The sequence below is a fragment of the Pecten maximus genome, chromosome 1 (assembly GCF_902652985.1).
Source record: "Pecten maximus chromosome 1, xPecMax1.1, whole genome shotgun sequence".
NCBI lineage: Eukaryota > Metazoa > Mollusca > Bivalvia > Pectinida > Pectinidae > Pecten > Pecten maximus.
In genome coordinates, this window is record NC_047015.1 from 36131276 (window position 1) to 36153591 (window position 22316).

The 22316-nt window shown below is 38.3% G+C and overlaps 1 protein-coding gene across 1 annotated transcript; it reads right to left on the reverse strand.

The window, feature by feature from the left end:
- Positions 1-3061: 3061 nt before the first annotated feature.
- On the reverse strand, positions 3062-17487 carry LOC117332100 (sodium-dependent proline transporter-like). The gene is made up of 7 exons (XM_033890988.1): positions 17368-17487; positions 16633-16745; positions 14891-15019; positions 13893-13989; positions 11871-11971; positions 4699-4869; positions 3062-4378 (listed from the first exon to the last, which is right to left on the reverse strand). The coding sequence occupies exons 1-7, from the start codon at positions 17477-17479 to the stop codon at positions 4226-4228; spliced, it is 876 nt and encodes a 291-aa protein (XP_033746879.1). The 5' UTR covers positions 17480-17487; the 3' UTR covers positions 3062-4225.
- Positions 17488-22316: the final 4829 nt, after the last annotated feature.

Sequence of the window (22316 nt, forward strand, 5' to 3'; positions counted from 1 at the left end):
TTTTTAGAAAATGGTTTCTTGTCCAAAACCAATATCAACTTCCCAATGATGTGTATTTTGGTTCTTGTAGGTAACAACAATGATCCTCAATTTGAAGATATAAATTTCTGTATCTTGCTTATAAAAAAGTATATATATACTTGTAGATGCAATACTACTAAGCCATCAGTTGAAGGAGTAAGAGCAGTGCTCATATAGTACAAGCAAGTTGATACTCAGAGTCTATTTTATTACTCTCGGCGAAAGGCAGAACTAGTAAGGAGACGATGGTCAAATATAGATCTAGCACTTCAACTAGAACAGTAAATAAATAACAACTTTACATGATTTCACAACTTAGAATTTAATGTAGTTAAGGTCATTTGCTATACAAAGTGTTTTCATTATATATATATATATTAAGTTACTGTTGTATTGGCATATGGTTCTATTGAAATGTACACAATGTAATACAGGAATACTGTGGGAATACGAATGTTACTATTGTACAATAATAGTTACAAGATAAATAAATATTATTTCTAACAAAATAAGGCAAAATGCCATATAGTAAAAGTGAGGTCCAATAATAAAGAATTGCTCTAAAATACACATTTAATTGTTGGAAGTTACACTTTTGCTTTGACCATCCGGGTTAAGTACTTGAATGTAATATTGTTTGGTGAACTTGAAAAATAAAAAAAATGTTTTACCAGCAGGGCAGTCCCAGGGAGTTGATATTGGGTCTGTAGCATGCTCGGGTGAAGGCCTAACAAGTTTGTTCAAATGAATTACTTTGACCTTCATTCAAGGTTACAGTGGACAAAAAGGCTAAAACCTTTAAACGACTTCTTCTCAATAACCAGGAGTCACAGAGACCTACTATTTGGCCTGTAGCATGCTGGGATGAAGGGATCCCAAGTTTGTTCAAATGATTGACCTTGACCTTTCATTCAAGGTAACAGTTAAAAAATGCTTAAATCTTTGCACGACTTCTCAATAACCAAGATTCCCAGGGGGTTGATATTGAGTCGGCAGCATGCTGGGGTGAAGGGCTACCAAGTTTGTTCAAATGAATGACATTGACCTTCATTCAAGGTCACAGGAGACAAAAAGGCTAAAACCTTTAAACGACTTCTTCTCAATAACCAAGAGTCCCAGGAAGTTGAAATTGGGTCTGTAGCATGCTGGGATGAAGGGCTACCAAGTTTGTTCAAATGAATGACCCTGACTCACATTAAATGACTTCTGAATAGCCAAAATGCCGAGACATTATATTGGCCCTGTAGCATGCTTTCAATAAACTGCAGGATCCATATATGAAAAGATCACTGCATTGCAGGTGAGCGATTCGCCTCCATTGGGCCCTTGTTTCGTAAAACGCAGAAGAAAGAGTCCCCAACCAGCTTACGACTATATTGATAACTTTAACATGTTTCTCAAACTTTTAGTTAACGTTATTTTTATGTCTTTATTTATGTACCGATTTAATATCAAATGCAAATAAAACATCTTTCAACTATTGTGTTCCTCATTGTTTAAAATGCAAAATGCTACTTGAGAAGTACGGTAACACAGAGTAGACGGCGAGCACACACCATGCTGCCCTGCAGGTAGGGCGCAAGAATTGTACCTGCTGCCCCCATCGCATGATCGTAAGAGGCGACTAAATTTGGGATCTTATCTTTTCTCTTCTTTCTTCTTCCTAATGTCCCCTTGACAATGCCTCACTTTTGGCCTTTAGTTGTGCGTTCGCCCCTGTGAGGAAGGCTTTGGGTTCTGTCCCCTGGTCGAGACATACCAGAGTCTTTAAAAATGGTAGTTGCTGCTCCTGCTTAGCGCTCAGCATACTTGGAGTGGGACGACTGGTTAGCCCGTTGTCAGTATAATGTGACCGGGTGGGGTGTGCTGCTGGGTGTCTTCAGCAGTATGCTTCAATGAGATAGCACTATAAATCGGCAAAAGTTCCGGCCTATCATAAGGAGACTTAAGACGAACATACCGCAGCCTCCCAAAACACACATACGCAATCACCACACGCATGCATGTCGCACGCACGGGAGGCCGTCCTTAAATGACTTTAGCTGTTAATAGGACGTTAAACAAAATGAACCAAACCAAAGCACACACCATGTTTATAACGTGAATCATTATAGCAAATAGCACAATGGGACTTAAAGAAACGTTTCAAAAGGTTTGTTGTCTTTTCATGGTTTGTACGGTAATAACACGGAAAATACATATTTTCATGCTCGCTGGACTAAATGCAGGCATGTCAGTGCATTAGTCAGCCCAGTTAATGAACATGAGGATAAACCACGCATGGTGCTAAATATATCAGAAAATGCAGGTTGCAACTAAAACAACTAAACTTTGTGAATGTGATGCTTATAAAACCAAATATTCATGAGGTGACAGGTGTGTGCCAAGAGTGTCCAGCAAAACTGGCGACGGCAATTCGTGAATTGTTTATGTTTTCAAAATCACGTTTTTTGGGAGTTGATAAAACAGTCTGATGTTAAGGTGCCTAACTAATTGCAAAAAGATGGAGGAAGTCCCATCCAAATCACCTCGGAAGCCCAGATTGAAGCAAAGAATCAGCTTTGAAACAATTCCAAAAGTTCCGAAAAGTGACTCTAGCAGACATTTTGATATAAATTTGCAAGCAGTATGGGACTCACTGGTCACAGGTAACGGGTTGGCTCACTTGAACGAGTTCATGGTATACACCGACACAGCAGGTATGAGTGAAAAGACCTTTCATGCCATAGTTAGTTATTAGTTCTTAACGGACCATTAACACTATTAAGGTCATAAGGACCAAAACATGTACAAATTATGAATAAAATTAGCAAAAAAGAAAAACGTCAAAGAAATGAAGCATATAAAAATCAAATATGTGCACTAACAACAGTTTAAAATAAAAAAAGTGGCTATGGCTATTCAGATGTTAATATTTGGTTTGGTTTGGTTTATTTTGTTTAACGTCCTATTAACATCTAAGGTCATTTAAGGACGGCCTCCCGTGCGTGCGACATGTATGAGTGTGGTGAGTGCGTATGTGTGTTTTGGGAGGCTGCGGTATGTTTTTGTGAAGTCTCCTTCTGATAGGCCGGAACTTTTGCCATGTTAATACCATTGAGCGAGACAGAAATATGTAGTGGGCAGAAGTGCTGAAGTCAGTCTTGGAAAAAGCTAATGAGGAAGAAAAACAAATGGCAAATCATACTGGCAATTTTCATGAAGGTAATACTTGTTAAAGCATCAAGCCCAACATTTAACTACCAGATATGTTCTACAAAACATCAGTACCACAGCTATAATAGTATGCTAATATATCACATTATCCATTGGAAACCACAATAGAAATTTACATTTGCAATAATGAACTTGATGCTGCGACAACGAAATTTGTCGCCAAAAATTTTGAGAAAATGCCAAAGAATTGGAAACCATCAAGGCCAGTACAAAGATTTAGTCAATAAAGGAGGAAAAAAAGGAGATTAGGAGCGTAAAACTTGTGTCCTAAGAAGAAATCTTTCCATCCCGAAACATACATACGCACTCATCGCACGCACGCGAGACCAGCCTTAAATGACCATAGATGTTGAGAGGACATTAAACTAGTAAATAAAGTGTTATATCACATGGGCAAACGCTCAACTAAAAGCCAAATATAGGCATTTTCCACAAAGACATTAGGAAGAAGAAGGGTTGTTAAGAAAGAAGATAAGATCTCAAATTTAGTCGCCCCTTACGATCATGTAATGGGGATAGCTGCTACACTCACTGCGTCCAACTAACAGGGCATTTTTGTTTATCAACAGTTAATGATCTTCGAAATTCTTCGCCCTTTAATGAGTATTATGAGTATAAGATAACATGATAGCTGATTATGATATAGTATCGCCCTAAAGTTCCGGCCTATCACAAGGAGACTTAACACGAACATACTGCAGCCTCCCAAAACACACATACGCACTCACCATACGCATACATGTCGCACGCACGGGAGGCCGTCCTTAAATGACCTTAGCTGTTAATAGGACGTTAAACAAAAAAACCAAACCATTAAGGCACCAAATCAATACTTTGATAATCAACCATTTTGGAAGGAATTATTTGATAGTCATATCCTAAATTTAATATTGATTTTAACTGCTGCACGTATTTAAGGTATCAATTCATTTCAAATCTCTGCTGATACTTCGTATGGTCGATACTGCAGAGGCGATGTACATAACATTCACTTTTCCGTATTTTTTGGTCCCAAAATGTTGAGTTTTATTCTGCTGAAAATACTTCTATATTCACGTAATTCATCATATGTATACTCTCGTGCGTGTAAATATGAGGCTGGTTTCCAGTTCATTGACGGTTTACTTGCATTTACAAGCCTCTGAAAAAACAAAAAGTAATCATATACCTCGTAAAGTTGTGTGCCGACTGACTGAAACCACAATGGAGAAAATAACGATGATTGAACAATTCAGGAAGCGTAAATCGAGTTTATTCGGTAGAAAAAGCTATGACTGCATAATACAAATCCATGCATACAGTTTTGATACCAAAATGTCCATATCGAAAAGCAAAACAAGTAATATGAGAAAAAATCTTGTATTGATATCTTTATTATCAGTACGCTTTAAATATACAGTGTAATATATATTTGAAATATAAGTATTCACGTATATAAGTATTATAATTGAACATACAAACCTTGAGGAAAGTTTCTCCTTTGGATCTCCGAATTGCTTTAACTGCTCCGATAATGACGGATGTAATTGGCAATAATCCAAAAAACAGGCCAACTATGTGGATATATGGAGGAAAGTGGTATTCACCATATACAGGAGCCTTATAAGTTGTAAGGGTTGAAACAGCAATTATCTAAAATGAAAATTATCAGGAATTTAGTGTTAAGGGGTCTATATCACAACCCTTGTTTAGCGCTCAGGACATAGGGAGGGCACGACTGGTTCGACCGGTTCATTATAATGCGACCGGGTTAGGTGTACTGCTGGGTGTCATCGGCTGTATGCTTCAGAGAGGCAGCACAATAGATCGACAAAAGTTCCCAAAACACACTTTTGCATGCACGAGAGGCCGTCCTTAAACGACCTATAAACGACCTTAGTTTGATGAGACGTTTAAGGGTAATATATATAGCAGAATAATGTTGAATTTCAAACACGAATAAATATCTAAACATTTGCATAAAACTATACCAAAAAGTTTGTCTGGACATGTAATTCCTTAAAATTACCACTAATTTCCTGTAGATCCTAACAGTTTCTTCTGTAGAGTTACTTTGTGGTAAGATGTAGCACAGACTAATTCTAAATTACACAAATAACCAAACCTAAAACTGGTTCGCCCGTTGTCAGTATAATGCGACCGGGTTGGGTGTGCTGTTGGGTGTCTTCAGCAGTATGCTTCAGTGAGGTAGCACTATAAATCGGCTAAAGTTCCGGCCTATCACAAGGAGACTTTGCCTCCCAAAACACACATACCCACTCACCACACACATGCATGTCGCACGCACGGGAGGCCGTCCTTAAATGACCTTAGCTGTTAATAGGACGTTAAACAAAATAAACCAAACCAAACCATGCTCACAAGTATCTGTAGTACAGGGTAGGAACATTTGTTTGACTGGATTTGACTTTATGTACGTATAAAGACTTGTTCGGTTTTGACCGTGAAATGCAAATGGCGGCTTTGAATAATGTTACACAAGTATCTGTAGTACAGGGTAGGAACATTTGTTTGACTGGATTTGACTTTATGTACGTATAAGGGACCAACCAACCAATTGTTTTCCCATAGACTTTAGTGTTAACGTTTTGGAGTATTTCATTCAAATTCTTGAATTCAATATGACAATTATGGTTTATAACAAAAGTTTAGGGTCTGATATAACACCTTATCGAAAAAAAAAAGTTGGGTCCTTCAGCTCAAATTTTCTCCAGGGTAGCCATTTTGAAAATTGGTGAATTTCACAGTAAAAATTCCCAAATCATCAATGTTTACCTGTTAATTATTATTACCTGAACTTTTTTTGGGGGGGGGGGGGGGGGGGGGGGGGAATCAATCGGACTTACGACATTTATATCAACATTTGTTATTGATAGTTACCTATCAGGCTACATATCTATTTTCTCGCTTCATAACATACTGGCCAATCAGTGGCTGCCCGACATTTTATCCTTGGCTCAACTTACTATACACAGGGGCTGTTTCAAAAATCTGTTTTTTCAATTGGTTGGTTGTTCCCTATAGCATCTTTCACATTTTTCAAATATAACGTTTCTGGAACAGGATAGAACCATAGTATATGCTATCAAAATATGCAGTGCCTGACTGTAAGTCTTAGGCTGGTAGGTTAATTCTTCTATTGGTACTGGAGATGAAATTCCTTAAGAAAACGACATTAAAATTGAATTAATATTGAAATCTTAATTTTAATATCTTGGTAAGCTTTGAATTTAAAGTGATGGCTTTTAGTTAATAGCCGAGTAAAGATATCATGCTACTCAGAAATATAAACAAATGAGATATGTAATAAAGATCAGGGGGAGATAATACAATGTTATCTCCTCCACCCCCTAATTTCTGGACTTAATGTAAAAAATGAAAGAAAAGAAGGCCGGGCGAGAAAAAAATCAGGATTAGAGCCATTATTTAGATAAAAAGAGTCGAACACACAGATACAGGACACGGAACCGGTCTAGTGACAACAAAACAACCAGATATATCACCAAACACTGAACTGGGGTAGTGACAACAGAACAACCAAACACATCACCGAATACCGAATCGTGTTAGTGACAACAGAACAACCAGACACACACCCATACATTAAACCGGGGTAGTGCCAGGAGTACAGACATACCACCGGACCCCGAGTCACGCTATATACCGCTACCATTGAAATACAAAATGTATGTCCGTATCTTCCCTGGTCTATGGTCCTCCTTGTAACTCTACATGGGTCATATTTTCATTATAAATCCCCCCTGAATCTAAATTCCTCTCTAAATTCTGCTACAATGCCTCCAAGATGAGAATCCCATCCGAAAATGTGCTAGTCTGTCCCATCATCTGGTTTCCAGGGACGCTGGATGGCACAAAATGTCATATGCGGTAGCTCGCTATAGGGACCAACCAACCAATTGTTTTCCCATAGACGTTAGTGTTAACGTTTTGGAGTATTTCATTCAAATTCTTGAATTCAATATGACAATTATGGTTTATAACAAAAGTTTAGGGTCTGATATAACACCTTATCGGGAAAAAAAGTCGGGTCCTTCAGCTCAAATTTTCTCCAGGGTAGCCATTTTGAAAATTGGTGAATTTCGCAGTAAAAATTCTCAAAAATCTTAAATGTTTACCTGTTAATAACTATTACCTGAACTTTTGGGAAAAAAATCAATCGGACTTACGAAATTTATATCAATATTTGTTATTGATAGTTACCTATCAGGCTACATATCTATTTTCTCGCTTCATAACATACTGGCCAATCAGTGCCTGCCAGACATTTTATCCTTGGCTCAACTTTCTATACACAGGGGCTGTTTCAAAAATCTATTTTTTCAATTGGTTGGTTGTTCCCTATAAACACTTGTTCGGTTTTGACCTTGAAATGCAAATGGCGGCTTGGTTTGGTTTGTTTTTGTTTAACGTCCTTTTCACAGCCAGGGTTATTTAAGGACGTGCCATGTTTTGGAGGTGGAGGAAAGCCAGAGTACCCGGAGAAAAACCACCGGCCTACGGTCAGTACCTGGCAACTGACGTAGGTTTCGAACTCGCAACCCAGTGGTGGAGGGCTAGTGTTACAGTGTCGGTACACCTTAACCACTCGGCCACCGCGACCCCATCAAATGGCGGCTGTGAATAATGTTACACAAATATGGCATAAAGGGATGCATTTCAATCAATAAACATGCTCCTGCAGTAAGAAGGAACTTTTTAAGATAAATTGTTAAACTGGTGAGATTGGGGCCTTTTTTCAGAAATATACATATTTTTCATAAATGAAATGGTTGAATTTTTATTCTCTAAAAGCAGTCCTCTTGCCATGTCTAGAATTCATTCAAGTATCTATCAAGAGCATTTTTGATGTTTGAAATACCTCCTTATACGTCAAATTGTTTTTGATATCATTCATAACCGCGTTTCACATTCTTAACACGAACATACTGCAGCCTCCCAAAACACAAATACGCACTCGCCACACGCCTGCATGTCGCACGCACGGGAGGCCGTCCTTAAATGACCTTTGCTGTTAATAGGACGTTAAACAAAATAAACCAAACATAACCGCCATTTGCATTTTAAGGTCTGGATAATAACTGTGCTTAAACATATAATAAAAAAAATCCGGTCAAATCAAAGATCCTATTTTGTGCTTTAGATACTTGTTAGCAAACCGACATCACTGTTTGTACCATAAGCTATACAAATGAGCTGATTATGTCCCCTGAAATATGCATTTTTCTAATGTTTTGTGAAAGGACCTGTTACAGGTTACATTGATTTTTGCCCACGAGCCAATTTAATAATCAATTCCTAAGCCTATAGATTCCTACTTTGGTGCAATTTAACAGAAATAACTTGATGAGCTTTTAGCATGTATCATTACAAACCGTGGGACATGCTGTTGATATGTAATTTGTTAAGGTGTTTGTAACGGACGTGTTACAGGTTACATTGATTTTCGCCCACAAGCCAATTTTAATAATTTAATAACCGGGTGATATTTGTAGTACTATATGAAACAACCCATGAAATATGTTTTAAAAATTCAAAAGGTCCCAGGGGCCTGTTCCATGACCAATTTAATATCACCCTGCATGGGAGTGTGACAGTGTTCCATTTTTAGTCAAAATAACGCACATTTAACTCTTTTTGCTTCAAAAAGTTATCATTTTCTTTAGAGTGATATTTACTGCAAATCATAGATGCATTTATGCACCAAAAAAAATCTATTAAAAATATTACACAATCTTAAACCCCAAAAATACATCAATTTTTAAGCCATGTTCACTTTTTATGGAATTGGTACAACTACTTCCTGTTCTTGTACACCCAAAATATTTCGCAATCATTTGGACCATCATGTTAAATATCTAAGGTGAAAATTGTAGAAAAATTGAAAACTGGTAAAATTGTCACATATAAAACAATCTGCAGGGAGGTACTTTTCAAATTAGACCTGCAGGTTGGGCGTAAGCATTGTACCTGTTGCCCCCATTGCGTGATCATAAGATGCGCCTTAATTCCGGATCTTATCTTTTCTCTTCTTTCTTAGCAACTTTCTTCTTCCTAATGTCTCCCTTGACAATGCCTCACTTTTGGCCTTTAGCTGAGCGTTCGCCCCTGTGAGGAAGGCTTTGGATTCTGTCCCCTGGCCGAGACATACCAGAGTCTTTAAAAATGGTAGTTGCTACTCCTGCTTAACGCTCAGCATATTAGGAGTGGGACGACTGATTCGCCCGTTGTCAGTATAATGTGACCGGTTGGGGTGTGCTGCTGGGTGTCTTGGGCAGTATGCTTCAGTGAGGTAGCACTATAAATCGGCAAAAGTTCCGGCCTATCACAAGGAGACATAACACAGACATACCGCAGCCTCCTAAAACACATACGCACTCACCACACGCATGCTCTGAACATCTCCCTTGTGTCCAAACACCTTGGTATAAATCATATAACACGCACGGAAACAATGCACCATAACACAGTGTTTACAAAACATTTTTGGCGACAAAGCGAGTGTAATCCTAGATGGAACTTACATTTACCTCAACAAAAGTTCGCAACATGCTTTTCAGAGGTCATCAATTTGTGGACAGAAAAAAACAAATTACCTCATGTTGATGTCCATTGTTTTACCAGATGGCTATGTATTGGACACTATTGGACCTTACTTCGGAATTGTCAATGATGCGTCAATTACCAAACTCATCATTGACAATGTTGAATTGCTGAAGGCTTGGCTTGCCAATCATGACAATGTCATAGTTGATCGTGAGCTCAGGGATGTCCTGGATGTTCTTGCTGATTTGGGGTATGATACAAAGATGTCATCCTTTCTGCCTGCTGGAAAATCCCAGGTTGATACATTCCAGGCAAATGAAGACAGAACGTGTACTAAAACTCGTTGGGTTGTCGAGGCATACCATGGTCGTTTGAAGAAATGGACTTTCTTTAAAGAAAACTTCCTTCAAATGTTCTCGTGCCAGTTATTGGCAAACGTGTTCGCATTGCAACTGCATGGGTTAATGCTTTCAGAGTACCAATATATAGTCACGATCCTCTTAGAGAGCAGCGTGACACAAAAATGGCCCAACGCATGATTTCAATGTCAAATAGTGACAATGCATTAGCATAACGTGTCGCAAATGATCCAAACAGGACCCGTAGAGTTATGAGTGAGGGCAAAAGCTGGAGGCCTTGAAAATTTCATTGATTGTGTAATAGATATTTTTTGTTGCATAAAGGCATCTATGATTTGCAGTAAATATATATCACTCTAAAGAAAATGATTTTGAAGCAAAAAAAGTTAAATGTGCGTTATTTTGACTGAAAATGGAACCCTGTCACACTCCCATGTAGGGTAGTCCCTGTAGGTAGGGCGTAAGAGTCGTACCTGCTGCCCCCATTGCATGATCGTAAGAGGCGACTCAATTTGGGATCTTATCTTTTCTCTTCTTTCTTAACAACTTTCTTCTTCCTGACGCCTCCCTTGACAATGCCTCACTTTTGGCCTTTAGTTGAGCGTTCGCCCCTGTGAGGAAGGCTTTGGGTTCTGTCCCCTGGCCGAGACATACTAGAGTCTTTAAAAATGGTAGTTGCTACTCCGGCTTAGCGCTCAGCATAAAAGGAGTGGGACGACTGGTTCGCCCGTTGTCAGTATAATGTGACCGGGTGGGGTGTGCTGCTGGGTGTCTTCGGCAGTATGCTCCAGTGAGGTAGCACTATAAATCGGCAAAAGTTCCGGCCTATCACAAGGAGACTTAACACGAACATACCGCAGCCTCCCAAAACACACATACGCACTCACCACCTACATGCAGGTTGCACGCACGGGAGGCCGTCCTTAAATGGCCTTAGCTGTTAACAGGACGTTAAGCAAAATAAACCAAACCAAACCTAACGTCTCCCTTGACAATGCCTCACTTTTGGCCTTTAGTTGAGCGTTCGCCCCCATACCGCAGCCTCCCAAAACACACATACGCACTCACCACACGCATGCATGTCGCACGCACGGGAGGCCGTCCTTAAATGACCTTAGCTGTTAATAGGACGTTAAACAAAATAAACCAAACCATGTAGGGTGATATTAGAATGGTCATGGAACAGGCCCCTGGGATCTTTTGAATTTTTAAACATATTTCATGGGTTGTCTCATATAGTACTACAAATATCATCCAGTAATTATTAAATTGGCTTGTGGGCAAAAATCAATGTAACCTGTAACAGGTCCGTTACAAACACCTTAACAAATTACATATCAACAGCATGCCCCACGGTTTGTAATGATACATGCTAAAAGCTCATCAAGTTATTTCTGTTAAATTGCACCAAAGTAGGGAAAATCAAGGCTTTGACTTGATTTGCTGTTTAGATGCCCAGATGTTAGATGTTTAACAATGATAAATCAAACCCAAGGCTACTAAAATAGGCTAGTTATGTATTTCGTTTGTTTGATTTTCGTTTGTTTCGTTTAATACCCCCCCTTTTTACGTAACATTTATTGGCCTTAATGGCCTTTTTCTGTGTTTAGGGGCTGTTGATAATGTAATGATAGTTATTATATATGATCACGTCACGAGTTCTAGAAACGCAAGGGTATCAAAATGAATCCTTATCCTGGATTTACTGACCAGAAGTGTACTTGGGGCAATGAAGCAAATCGCGATCCGCATGAGGACTGGAATGCCACGTCCAAGCATTAACTCCGCATCCCGGGAAAAACGTTCAGCTCCTGCAGTAACAAGCACAAATTATAGAGACCAACCAACCAATTGTTTTCCCATAGACCTTAGTGTTAACGTTTTGGATTATTTCATTCAAATTCTTGAATTGAATATGACGATTATGGTTTATAACAAAAGTTTAGGGTCTGATATAACACCTAATCAAAAAAAAAAGTTGGGTCCTTCAGCTCAAATTTTCTCCAGGGTAGCCATTTTGAAAATAGGTGAATTTCACAGTAAAAATTCTCAAAAATCGTAAATGTTTACCTGTTTACTATTATTACGTGAACTTTTGGGAAAAAAACCAATCGGACTTAAGAAATTTATATCAACATTTCTTATTGATAGTTACCTATCAGGCTACACATCTATTTTCTCACTTCATAACATACTGGCCAATCAGTGGCTGCCGGACATTTTATCCTTGGCTCAACGTTCTATACACAGGGGGTGTTTCAAAAATATATTTTTTCAATTGGTTGGTTGTTCCCTATAGCATCTTTCACATTTTTCAAATATAACTTTTCTGGAACAGGATAGAACCATAAGCTATGCTATCAAAATATGCAGTGCCTGACTGCAAATCTTAGGCTGGTAGGTTGATTCTTCTATTGGTACCGGATATGAAATTCTTAAGAGAAAACCACATTACAATTGAGTTAATTTTGAAATGTAAATTTTAATGTCTTGATAAGCTTTGAATTTAAAGGGATGGCTTTTGGTTAATAGCCAAGTATAGAAATCGTGCTACTCAGAAATATAAACAAATGAGATATAGAATAAAGATAAGGGGGAGATAACTCAATGTTATCTCCTCCACCCCCTAATTTCTGGTCTTTTTGTAAAAAATGAAGAAAAAAAGGCCGAACGAGAAAAAAAAATAGGAGTAGAGCCATTATTTAGATAAACGAGTCGAAACACAGACACAGAACACGGAACCGGGCAAGTGACAACAAAAAATAACCAGATATATCACCAAACACTGAACTGGGGTAGTGACAACAGAACAACCAAACACATCACCGAATACCGAATCGGGGTAGTGACAACAGAACAGCCAGACACACACCCACACATTGAACCGGGGTAGTGCCAGCAGTACAACCAGCACACCACCGTACCCCGAGCCACGATATATACCGCTACCATTGAAATATAGAATGTATGTCCATATTTGTCCGGTCTATGGTCCTCCTTGTAACACTACATGTGTCATATTTTCATCATCAATCCCCCCTGAATCTCAATTTCTCTCTAAATTCTGCTACAATGCCTCCAAGATGAGAATCCCGTCCGAAAATGTGCTAGTCGGTCCCATCATCTGGTTTCCAGGGACGCTAGATGGCATAAAATGTCATATGCGGTAGCTATATGTAGAGACCAACCAACCAATTGTTTTCCCATAGACCTTAGTGTTAACGTTTTGGATTATTTCATTCAAATTCTTGAATTGAATATGACGATTATGGTTTATAACAAAAGTTTAGGGTCTGATATAACACCTAATCAAAAAAAAAAGTTGGGTCCTTCAGCTCAAATTTTCACCAGGGTAGCCATTTTGAAAATAGGTGAATTTCACAGTAAAAATTCTCAAAAATCGTAAATGTTTACCTGTTTACTATTATTACGTGAACTTTTGGGAAAAAAACCAATCGGACTTAAGAAATTTATATCAACATTTCTTATTGATAGTTACCTATCAGGCTACACATCTATTTTCTCACTTCATAACATACTGGCCAATCAGTGGCTGCCGGACATTTTATCCTTGGCTCAACGTTCTATACACAGGGGCTGTTTCAAAAATATATTTTTTCAATTGGTTGGTTGTTCCCTATATTGGGAGGATGATTGACACCATAGAACAGAACAAGGGCCAGATTCCAGAAGAACTAACATGCGAAATACAAGTATGAAGTTTTGACTTACCATATATCCATCCAACGATTATACATTCGATGAAGGCAAATAAGGGAACAGCCATAGCTACATACCAGTCCATTACTAAAAACACATACATTCCTCCCTGTTATAAAGAACAGTGACAGTTAAATCAAGAGGCCCAATGGGCCTGTATCGCTCACATGGCTCTACAGCAAATTTGCAGTTGATTGAGGTCATTTCTACAGATACTATGCTGATAACCACTTTATTTGAATAGAGTAAACTAGGTTTATTCATGTCAATATATTTTCTAGTCCTTCATTCCAGCATACTATTGGCCTAAGATCGTGTCTTGGTGACTCTTGGCTCTAAGCATGCTACAGACAGGCCAAATATCAATTCCTGGGCCTCTTGGTTATTGAGAAGAAGTCGTTTAAAGATTTTAGCCTATTTGACCCATGTGACCTTGACTGAAGGTCCAGGTCATTTATTTTAACAAACTTGGTAGCCCTCCACCCCAGCATGCTACATGTCCAATATCAAGTCCCTTGGCCTCTTGGTTATTGAGAAGTCGTTTGAAGATTATAACCCATTTGACCCATGTGACTTTGAATGAAGGTCAAGGTCATTTATTTTAACAAACTTGGTAGCCCTTCGCGCCAGCATGTTACATGCCCAATATCAAGTCCCTGGGCCTCTTGGATATTGAGAAGAAGCTTAAATGAAAAAGTTGACGCAGGACGGACGGACGACGGACGCCGCACCACGGCATACGCTCACTTGCCCTTCGGGCAGGTGAGCTAAAAACAACTCGAAATAATTAATACAAAACAAGAACAAGATAAAAACGGAAAAATACATGGATAAAAGTAACGAAGTAGAGAAAGGATACGACCGAAGTGTAAGGGCATTGTATTTTGCTGGCAATTTTTGTGTATAGATATTTGTAAAATAGTTTTTGTAATGAATATAAAATATTAATAAACGCCAATATAGTTTCAGACTTTTATTTGACATTACGAATGAGACACGTGTAAACTTACTTGAGTGCACAGTATCAGTCCTAAAAGGTACCAGAAAAAGCAACCAATACCCTGAACGAGGACCCGTCTTCGACGTAACACGGGGAAATGGTCCAACACAGCTGATATCACGGTCTCAACACAAGATAACTGAGGTTTTGTACAGAAGATAGTATTTAGTGATTACAATGGCGGAATTCAGAAAAATCGCAAACAATATTAAACATTACTATACTAAATATATCTCAATAAAACGTTTTGTACAACTGGAATTAGAAACTGGAAAATCCTTGTTAGAATATACATATTTTTCATTGAATTGACTTAATTTATGATCAGTAATCAATAAACAATTGTGTAATCAGGAAATCGTTCAACAGAAGCCGCTTAAAAATAAGCACATGGGTTTTTCTACTTCCGAGATGCCGCTTTAAATTATACATAGTTTCTACAGATCAGTTAAGATTCTTTCGTTATATAAGCATGTAAAACTTTGACGTAGAGTAATATATCTATATATTCGTTAACCGTAAACATACATATGGTAATGTTTGTTTTAGAGGTATTTGTGCTGAAAACATTAATTAGCTGTTCTCAGTTCCGCTGTGCTGCTGGTAGCGCGTAAGAACTCCGCCACCTGCCCTTATTGCATAATTTTGAGAAGCGGCGTTCTCCCCTTTGTAAACGATTTTTATTTCTGGCAAAGAGATACCGGAGTTTATGCTTAGGGCTCAGCATTTTGAGAGTGGGACGACTGTTTCAGTATAATGTTAGTTAGTTGGTTAGTTAAAATGCTTCACGGCCCATCAACACTATAAAGGTCCCTAGGGCCAAAAAATGATGTAAAAATGTAGTGGTGGATGAGGTGTCATGCTGAATGTCTTAGGCAGTATGCCTCAGTGTGGTAGCACTATAAATTTGGCATCATTATTGTCATTATTTACAGAGTATTAGTACGTTAATTATAACCTTACCATATTTGATATTAAAACAAGAATCACATGGAAGTTATATATTGATGACAGTTATCGCACAGAAATATTTTCTTTTATTAGTAACAGTGACCTTAAAAAGTTCAGACCTGAAATGCAAGCCAAAGCAATCCCCTTTAGTAAGGAAGGTCTGTATGAAGTTTGAACTTTATCAGCCCAAGGAACCGGAGTGATGGCACGGAAATTAATTTTGTATTTAAGTAACCCAGACTTTGACCTTGAAGTCTGAAAAACAATCCCATACAAGCACTTTTTGTAAGAAATGTATGTATGAAGTGTTAGCTTGATCAGCCCAAGGAGTCTTATCGCACGGAAACCTATTCTATTTATAGTAAAAGTGACCTTGACCTTTAACCTCCGAACATGAATTGCGAGCCGCTTTGTTAAGGAAGGTCTGTAAGAAATTGGTACTTGATTAGCCCAGGAAACTTGAGCTATGGCACTGGAAACAAATTTCTTTTTTCAGTAACGATGACGTTTGACCCTCAGGCCTGAAAAGTTATCCCATGAAAACTGTGAAGGAGGCCTGTATAAAGTTTGAGCTTGATCAGCGTAAGGAAAATTGAGTATGGCACGGGAATTTATTTTCTTTTTTAGTTACCTTTGACCTTCTGGTCTAGAGAGCAATCTCATGTAAGCACTTTTGGTAAGAAATGCCTGTATGAAGTTTGGGTTTGATCAGCCCAAAGAAAGATTAGTTGTCCCCCGGAAACCTCTTGTGCGGACGCCGCCGCCGACGCCGACAGGCGACACACATATATAATACATTACCTGGCTGTCCATGCCCACTGTAACCATCATGACAAAGAATAGCACTGTCCAAAAATTAGGAATAGGGAGATGTGCGAGAGCTTCAGGGTAGGTCATGAACACGAGACCAGGTCCTAAGTGAATATAAAATTAGGTTTGTCATCATTTATATTCTATATTTGTCTTACATAAGTCAACAAAAATTCCGTAATATTGCAATTTACAACCGTTCTCAAACATTAAACTTCACAAATAACATGTCTTTTATGTATCCTACATAAAGAATTTCAAAGACCTTGTCAAAGCCCTTGGTTCTTCAAAATCTTCATACTAACATAAATATTTTCTTTCTCTACTCGTACAATACAACTAACTCTGACATTACGAACGCTGAATATGTAATAAGAACATATTTTAAAAGCGATAAACTGTCTATTTTGATTTTTAAGTCAGCAAGTTTGAGACATTAAAGCTCATACATGTAATAAAATCACAGGTAATAATGGCTGCCAAATAAATGACCCTATCAAAGAATGGTGAAGGAACCTAAAGTTAATATCATGCGGTATTCTTGTACCTATCCTATGTATGTAGATTGACCAAAATAGCACAGACGTTTTCTGAATAAAAGTGCCCTCGAGCTGTCATTTTCCTTGGTGGCGAACATGGGAATCACTTCCAAATGGAGATGTACCTGTGTACTTTAGGAGAAATCTGTATCATGTTAATGAGGTGGAAGAGTGATGTCTCACATACCTGACGTAACGACATCCGATACGTGCATTCCTGTCTGCTGGGCCATGAACCCGAGCACAGCAAATACGACAAACCCACCATAAACACTGGTCCCTTCAGAGATGAAAACCATCAGGATGGAATCTCTATAACCGACGAATAAAAAATGGATCACAAAGAAAGTATTTTACTTTTCTATTGTTTACTATCTATATTCATCTATGGAATATGATTAAAATGTTGAACTCGGTTGAAAACCTTTTTGAGTTCTTTGATTTTCCATTATACTCAAAACAATCTTAACTAAAATCACACTAACTTGAATGCACTTTGATGTAATTTTTTACTTCATATAAAAGACATTAAAAGGTATTAATTAATCGTTTCGAATTGGAAGAAATAAACATTTCAGTTCTTGACTATTTTTTATCATAGCTAGCATGGCTATATTAAAAAAAATATTTGACCGCGGTGAAGTACGATTAAATACCTGAAGCAGTTGTTATGGAAATTGTTGTAACTAGCTAGGGTGATCAAAGGTCCCCAGCCGGGTCCTAATGAATAGAAAACTTGTAGCGATGCCTCCAACCATACCTTCAATAATATGATACTGAACGGTATAAACTTAAATTGATATCAATACAGTAGTGAAATAACTAAAAAAAATATCAACAAACATATTATATACACCAGATACAATTATTAAAATATCTAACAGAGTTGTCTCATTTTGATATAAGTACTGGCTTTATGCGCGGCGGTAGTCACGTGATTTTCTGCAAAGGTATGCATTCAGGCTTCCCCCGTCGGTAGCAACCGGGCAGAAATATTGTCTGCTTAAAGCATTTTGCCATCTAACAAGCATTGATGCGTTGAACCAGGATATGTTTTGGACGGTAGAATAGTTAGTCGGTATATCTTTGTTAAATGTAAGATTTTTTCCGTTTCTGGGAATTTAAAGAAAGCCAGAACGTTGAAGAAGGCGGCTGCAAAAGAACTTAAGGCAAAATCAAATCACGGAGTCTGCCCGCTCCACTTTATCCAGTCACTACACTTTCTGCAGAAATGATTTTAGGTTACAAAAAGCAGTCACAAAAACGACCTCTATTACAAAACGACAGGTAATACCCCTTCCAGTGAAACGTATACTGTAAAATTTCTATACCTATGCCGTCTGCGGGCAATCTACCGGAGCGGGCAATACGCAAGAAATTACGGTACGAATTTCTGCATAAAGTGAGTGTATGTCTTTGATGTTTCCTTAAATGCATTTTTGCTCAACATTTATTTACCTGTTATATGGTGATGGGTCTTTAAAAATGTAATAAAATAACAACTGTTTAATAACATTGCATACTTATGTTGATATGTTAATAGCTAGTCGGTAAGACAGATTTCATCAGACAGCTGTGGGTGGATATTTTGCTGTGTAGACAGACTTATTCATGTGCGATAAACAAGCTTTTACACAGAAACTAGCAGACCTGAAACAGAATCTAGGAGACAAGGATGTCACTCTGCCTATTTAAAGTATTTCCATTAGCAATTAGAGTTACGAGAAAATTATAGACACTTTAGCTAAAAAAAATGTATAGATAAACACGTAAATGCAAACCTCGAATCTAGTAGAGACTCCATCCAAATAAGTTTTTTTTTAAATCCTGTCAACATGTTTCCAAATGTTTTTTCAAAGACAACATGTATAATTGATTGCACAAAATTCCTTTTTTTTTTTTAAATGTATCATTGTTCATACAAGCAACGGAACACTTTCAAAGCTCTGAATAGGATTGTTCCGCTGTATCATAATTATCATCATTTTCGTTCCATTTAGTTTGATCAATTTTATTTCAACTGTATGGAGTGGTGATGCATCTCGCAAGTACAAAAAAAGTGTATTTTTAGTAGATTGATACAATGAAATTTGAAAATGTTGTAGACATGTTTCTTTTATTTGAAATTTATTATTAAACCTATCTGGCATTTGGAATATCTGTTACGTGTGTGTATAATCTTCATGTAATATTGGAGGAAAAACTATCAATCGTAATATATATTTATCTGTCTGTCTGTCCATTAGCATTTCAATGTCAAACATAATAAATGTTTATCCTTTTATAGAAGCCAAATCCGGTCAAACAAATGTCCCTGCTGTGGAAACCTATGAGCATAAAAACATGGTAAATTTGTGCAATATACATGATGCAAATGAGTCTACTGTGTTCTCCTTAAACGTTAAATTTAACGCATGTTTTGCCGCCATTAACAAACAGCTTTACAAATAACATGTAAACAGCGAGGTCAATGGTGCTGCATAATAACTATTAATCAAGTTGATTATTTTCTATTGCACCAGAATAAGGATTTATAAACTTTAGAAAAACTGTAAGCTAACCCATCCTCTGCTGTCCATGAACCTCTATGTACCAAGGCAAATATGTTTTTGTTAGTCTTTGGCACTATTCTTCAGTGAGGTAGCACTATCAAGCCGGCATAAAGGAGATAAACACGAACATACAGCATGCAAAGGAGACCGTTTTTAAATGACATTGGCTGTTGATAGGACGTTAAACAAATAAAACCAAACCAAATCTTGCCGAGACGCATCACTGACACGATGGTCCACGCAGAGTTTGTAACCATTATAGTTTTTTTTTTTTTTATTATTGCTTTCAGAAAAAAGCTGTCATTCATACTAGCCGCAAACGTTCATGAAACACCCGAGTATGACAGTTTCTCAATTAGGGGTAGATGTCAGATCATATAAGACTTTAACTTGCTGATGTCATCCAATACAGTTGAATTAACAGAACGTCCGAGGACAACATTCAAGTCCAACACGTTGGCTAGCGTGCACAGTCCAAACGTTATCGTGTTTACGGTAGGATATGCATGTTATACATCTCTTTTGCAAATAATGTTTAAACAATATTCGCAGGTCGAATACCATATATTGTTATATCCTTTGTTAGGGCCCCGTATCTGATACGGATGCCTTATGGCTATCGCACAGTCTGTTCAATTGCCTATCTTTTACTCTTGACTATAAAATTGGTATTTATTTACCGATTCACATAAAACTTCTAAAAGTCTAGATGTTCTTTTCACAAACATGCACACTAATCTAAAGAGTCAAGGTCATTAGGTTCAAAGGTGAATGTCAAATTTTGCATCTTTTTTCTGATTAACATTTTGTCAGGAAATAATAAAACAAGGAGTCTACTTACAGAAGTTCAAAATCATCTGGTCAAAGATCAAGGTCAAATTTTGTACCTTTTTCGCGATATTCAAGTCTACCAAACGAAGTGGGGGATTTATTGATTTTGCTCCGTTTCTTCTTCTTCCGCCGTGGAATTTTGTCCGGATTATTTAGGTCACCTGAGACAAAGTCTCAAGTGACCTTTGTCTGTCGTCGTGCGTCCGTATTTACATTTTCAACTTCTCCAAAACCACTACACCAAATTCAATGTTTGGCAGAAAGCTTCTATGGGTGAATTATATGCCCCCCCCCCCCCCCCAGGGGCCTGAGGGATGGGGCCAAAAAGGGTCAAATTGACTAAAACTTCAAAAATCTTCTTCTCTACTCTGAGGGGGCCGCGGTGGCCGAGTGATTAAGGTTTCCCGACACTTTAACACTAGCCCTCCACCTCTGGGTTGCGAGTTCGAAACCTACGTGGGGCAGTTGGCAGGTACTGACCGTAGGCCGGTGGTTTTTCTCCGGGTACTCCGGCTTTCCTCCACCTCCAAAACCTGACACGTCCTTAAATGACCCTGACTGTTAATAGGACGTTAAACAAAAGCAAACCCTGGGGAGGGGATAAACTTTACTATAGGTTATATAGGGAAATCACATTTTTGACTATTATTTGTTAGATTTGTATTGGAATTCATTCTAACCTGGGTCGGCCCTGCAGGTAGGGCGTAAGAATTGCTGCCCCCATTGCATGGCCGTAAGAGGCGACTAAATTTGGGATCTTATCTCTTAACTTCTTTCTTATTCCTAATGTCTCCCTTGACAATGCCTCACTTTTGGCCTTTAGTTGTGCGTTCGCCCCTGTGAGGAAGGCTTTGGGTTCTGTCTCCTGGCCAAGACATACCAGAGTCTTTAAAAATGGTAGTTGCTACTCCTGCTTAACGCTCGGCATACAAGGAGTGGGACGACTGGTTGGCCCGTTGTCAGTATAATGTGACCGGGTGGGGTGTCCAGCTGGGTGTCTTCGGCAGTATGCTTCAGTGAGGTAGCACTATAAATCGGCAAAAGTTCCGGCCTATCACAAGGAGACTTAATACGAACATACCGCAGCCTCCCAAAACACACATACGCACTCACCACACGCATGCATGTCGCACGCACGGGAGGCCGTCCTTAAATGACCTTAGCTGTTAATAGGACGTTAAACAAAATAAACCTAAACCAATGGTTTATCACCCCGTAAGCAGATCGCCACGGGTAAGGAGTATCAAACCCCTCGCCTTCACCTGAATTTTCACTTGAGGTTCTATGACCAACAATCTTACCTAGTGAGATATTACAACCCCTTACTAGGTTAATGTCAAGGTCATTTGGGACGAAAACTTAAAAACAAAAGTGGATCTTGTGGAATATGGCCCTGACCATTGATGGGGAGGTTTAAAATATCTAATCAAAGCGACAACTGAAGATTGCATCAGTACTTTTATTTCTTTTACGCATCACTGTTATATTGTCCTCCATTATATAGGCACCTTAACGTCGACGCTAATTTTCCATTGTGTTTATTTTCCTGGTTACAATGTTGCACATTTAAAATGATAGTACACTTGTCCTTTGTATAACGACGGTCCTTTCAGGTCGCTTGCGTATTTAGTTAGGTCACATGATTGGTAAATGCAGCAACATTAACACCGTCTTATAATTTTGCAAAGTGTAACCTCTTAATAATTCCTTTTCAACAAGGTATCTGGGATCAATGGAAAGAGTATATCAATAT

What these genes read in the sequence shown, in the direction of transcription:
- LOC117332100 (XM_033890988.1), bottom strand. Translation starts at nt 17,479, where the DNA reads ATGGTTTTCATCTCTGAAGGGACCAGTGTTTATGGTGGGTTTGTCGTA. An exon ending in CAGTGGGCATGGACAGCCAG is followed by an intron (nt 15,020 to 16,632) that starts GTAATGTATTAT and finishes ACAAAACCTCAG; the next exon opens with TTATCTTGTGTTGAGACCGT. An exon ending in GACTGATACTGTGCACTCAA is followed by an intron (nt 13,990 to 14,890) that starts GTAAGTTTACAC and finishes TCTTTATAACAG; the next exon opens with GGAGGAATGTATGTGTTTTT.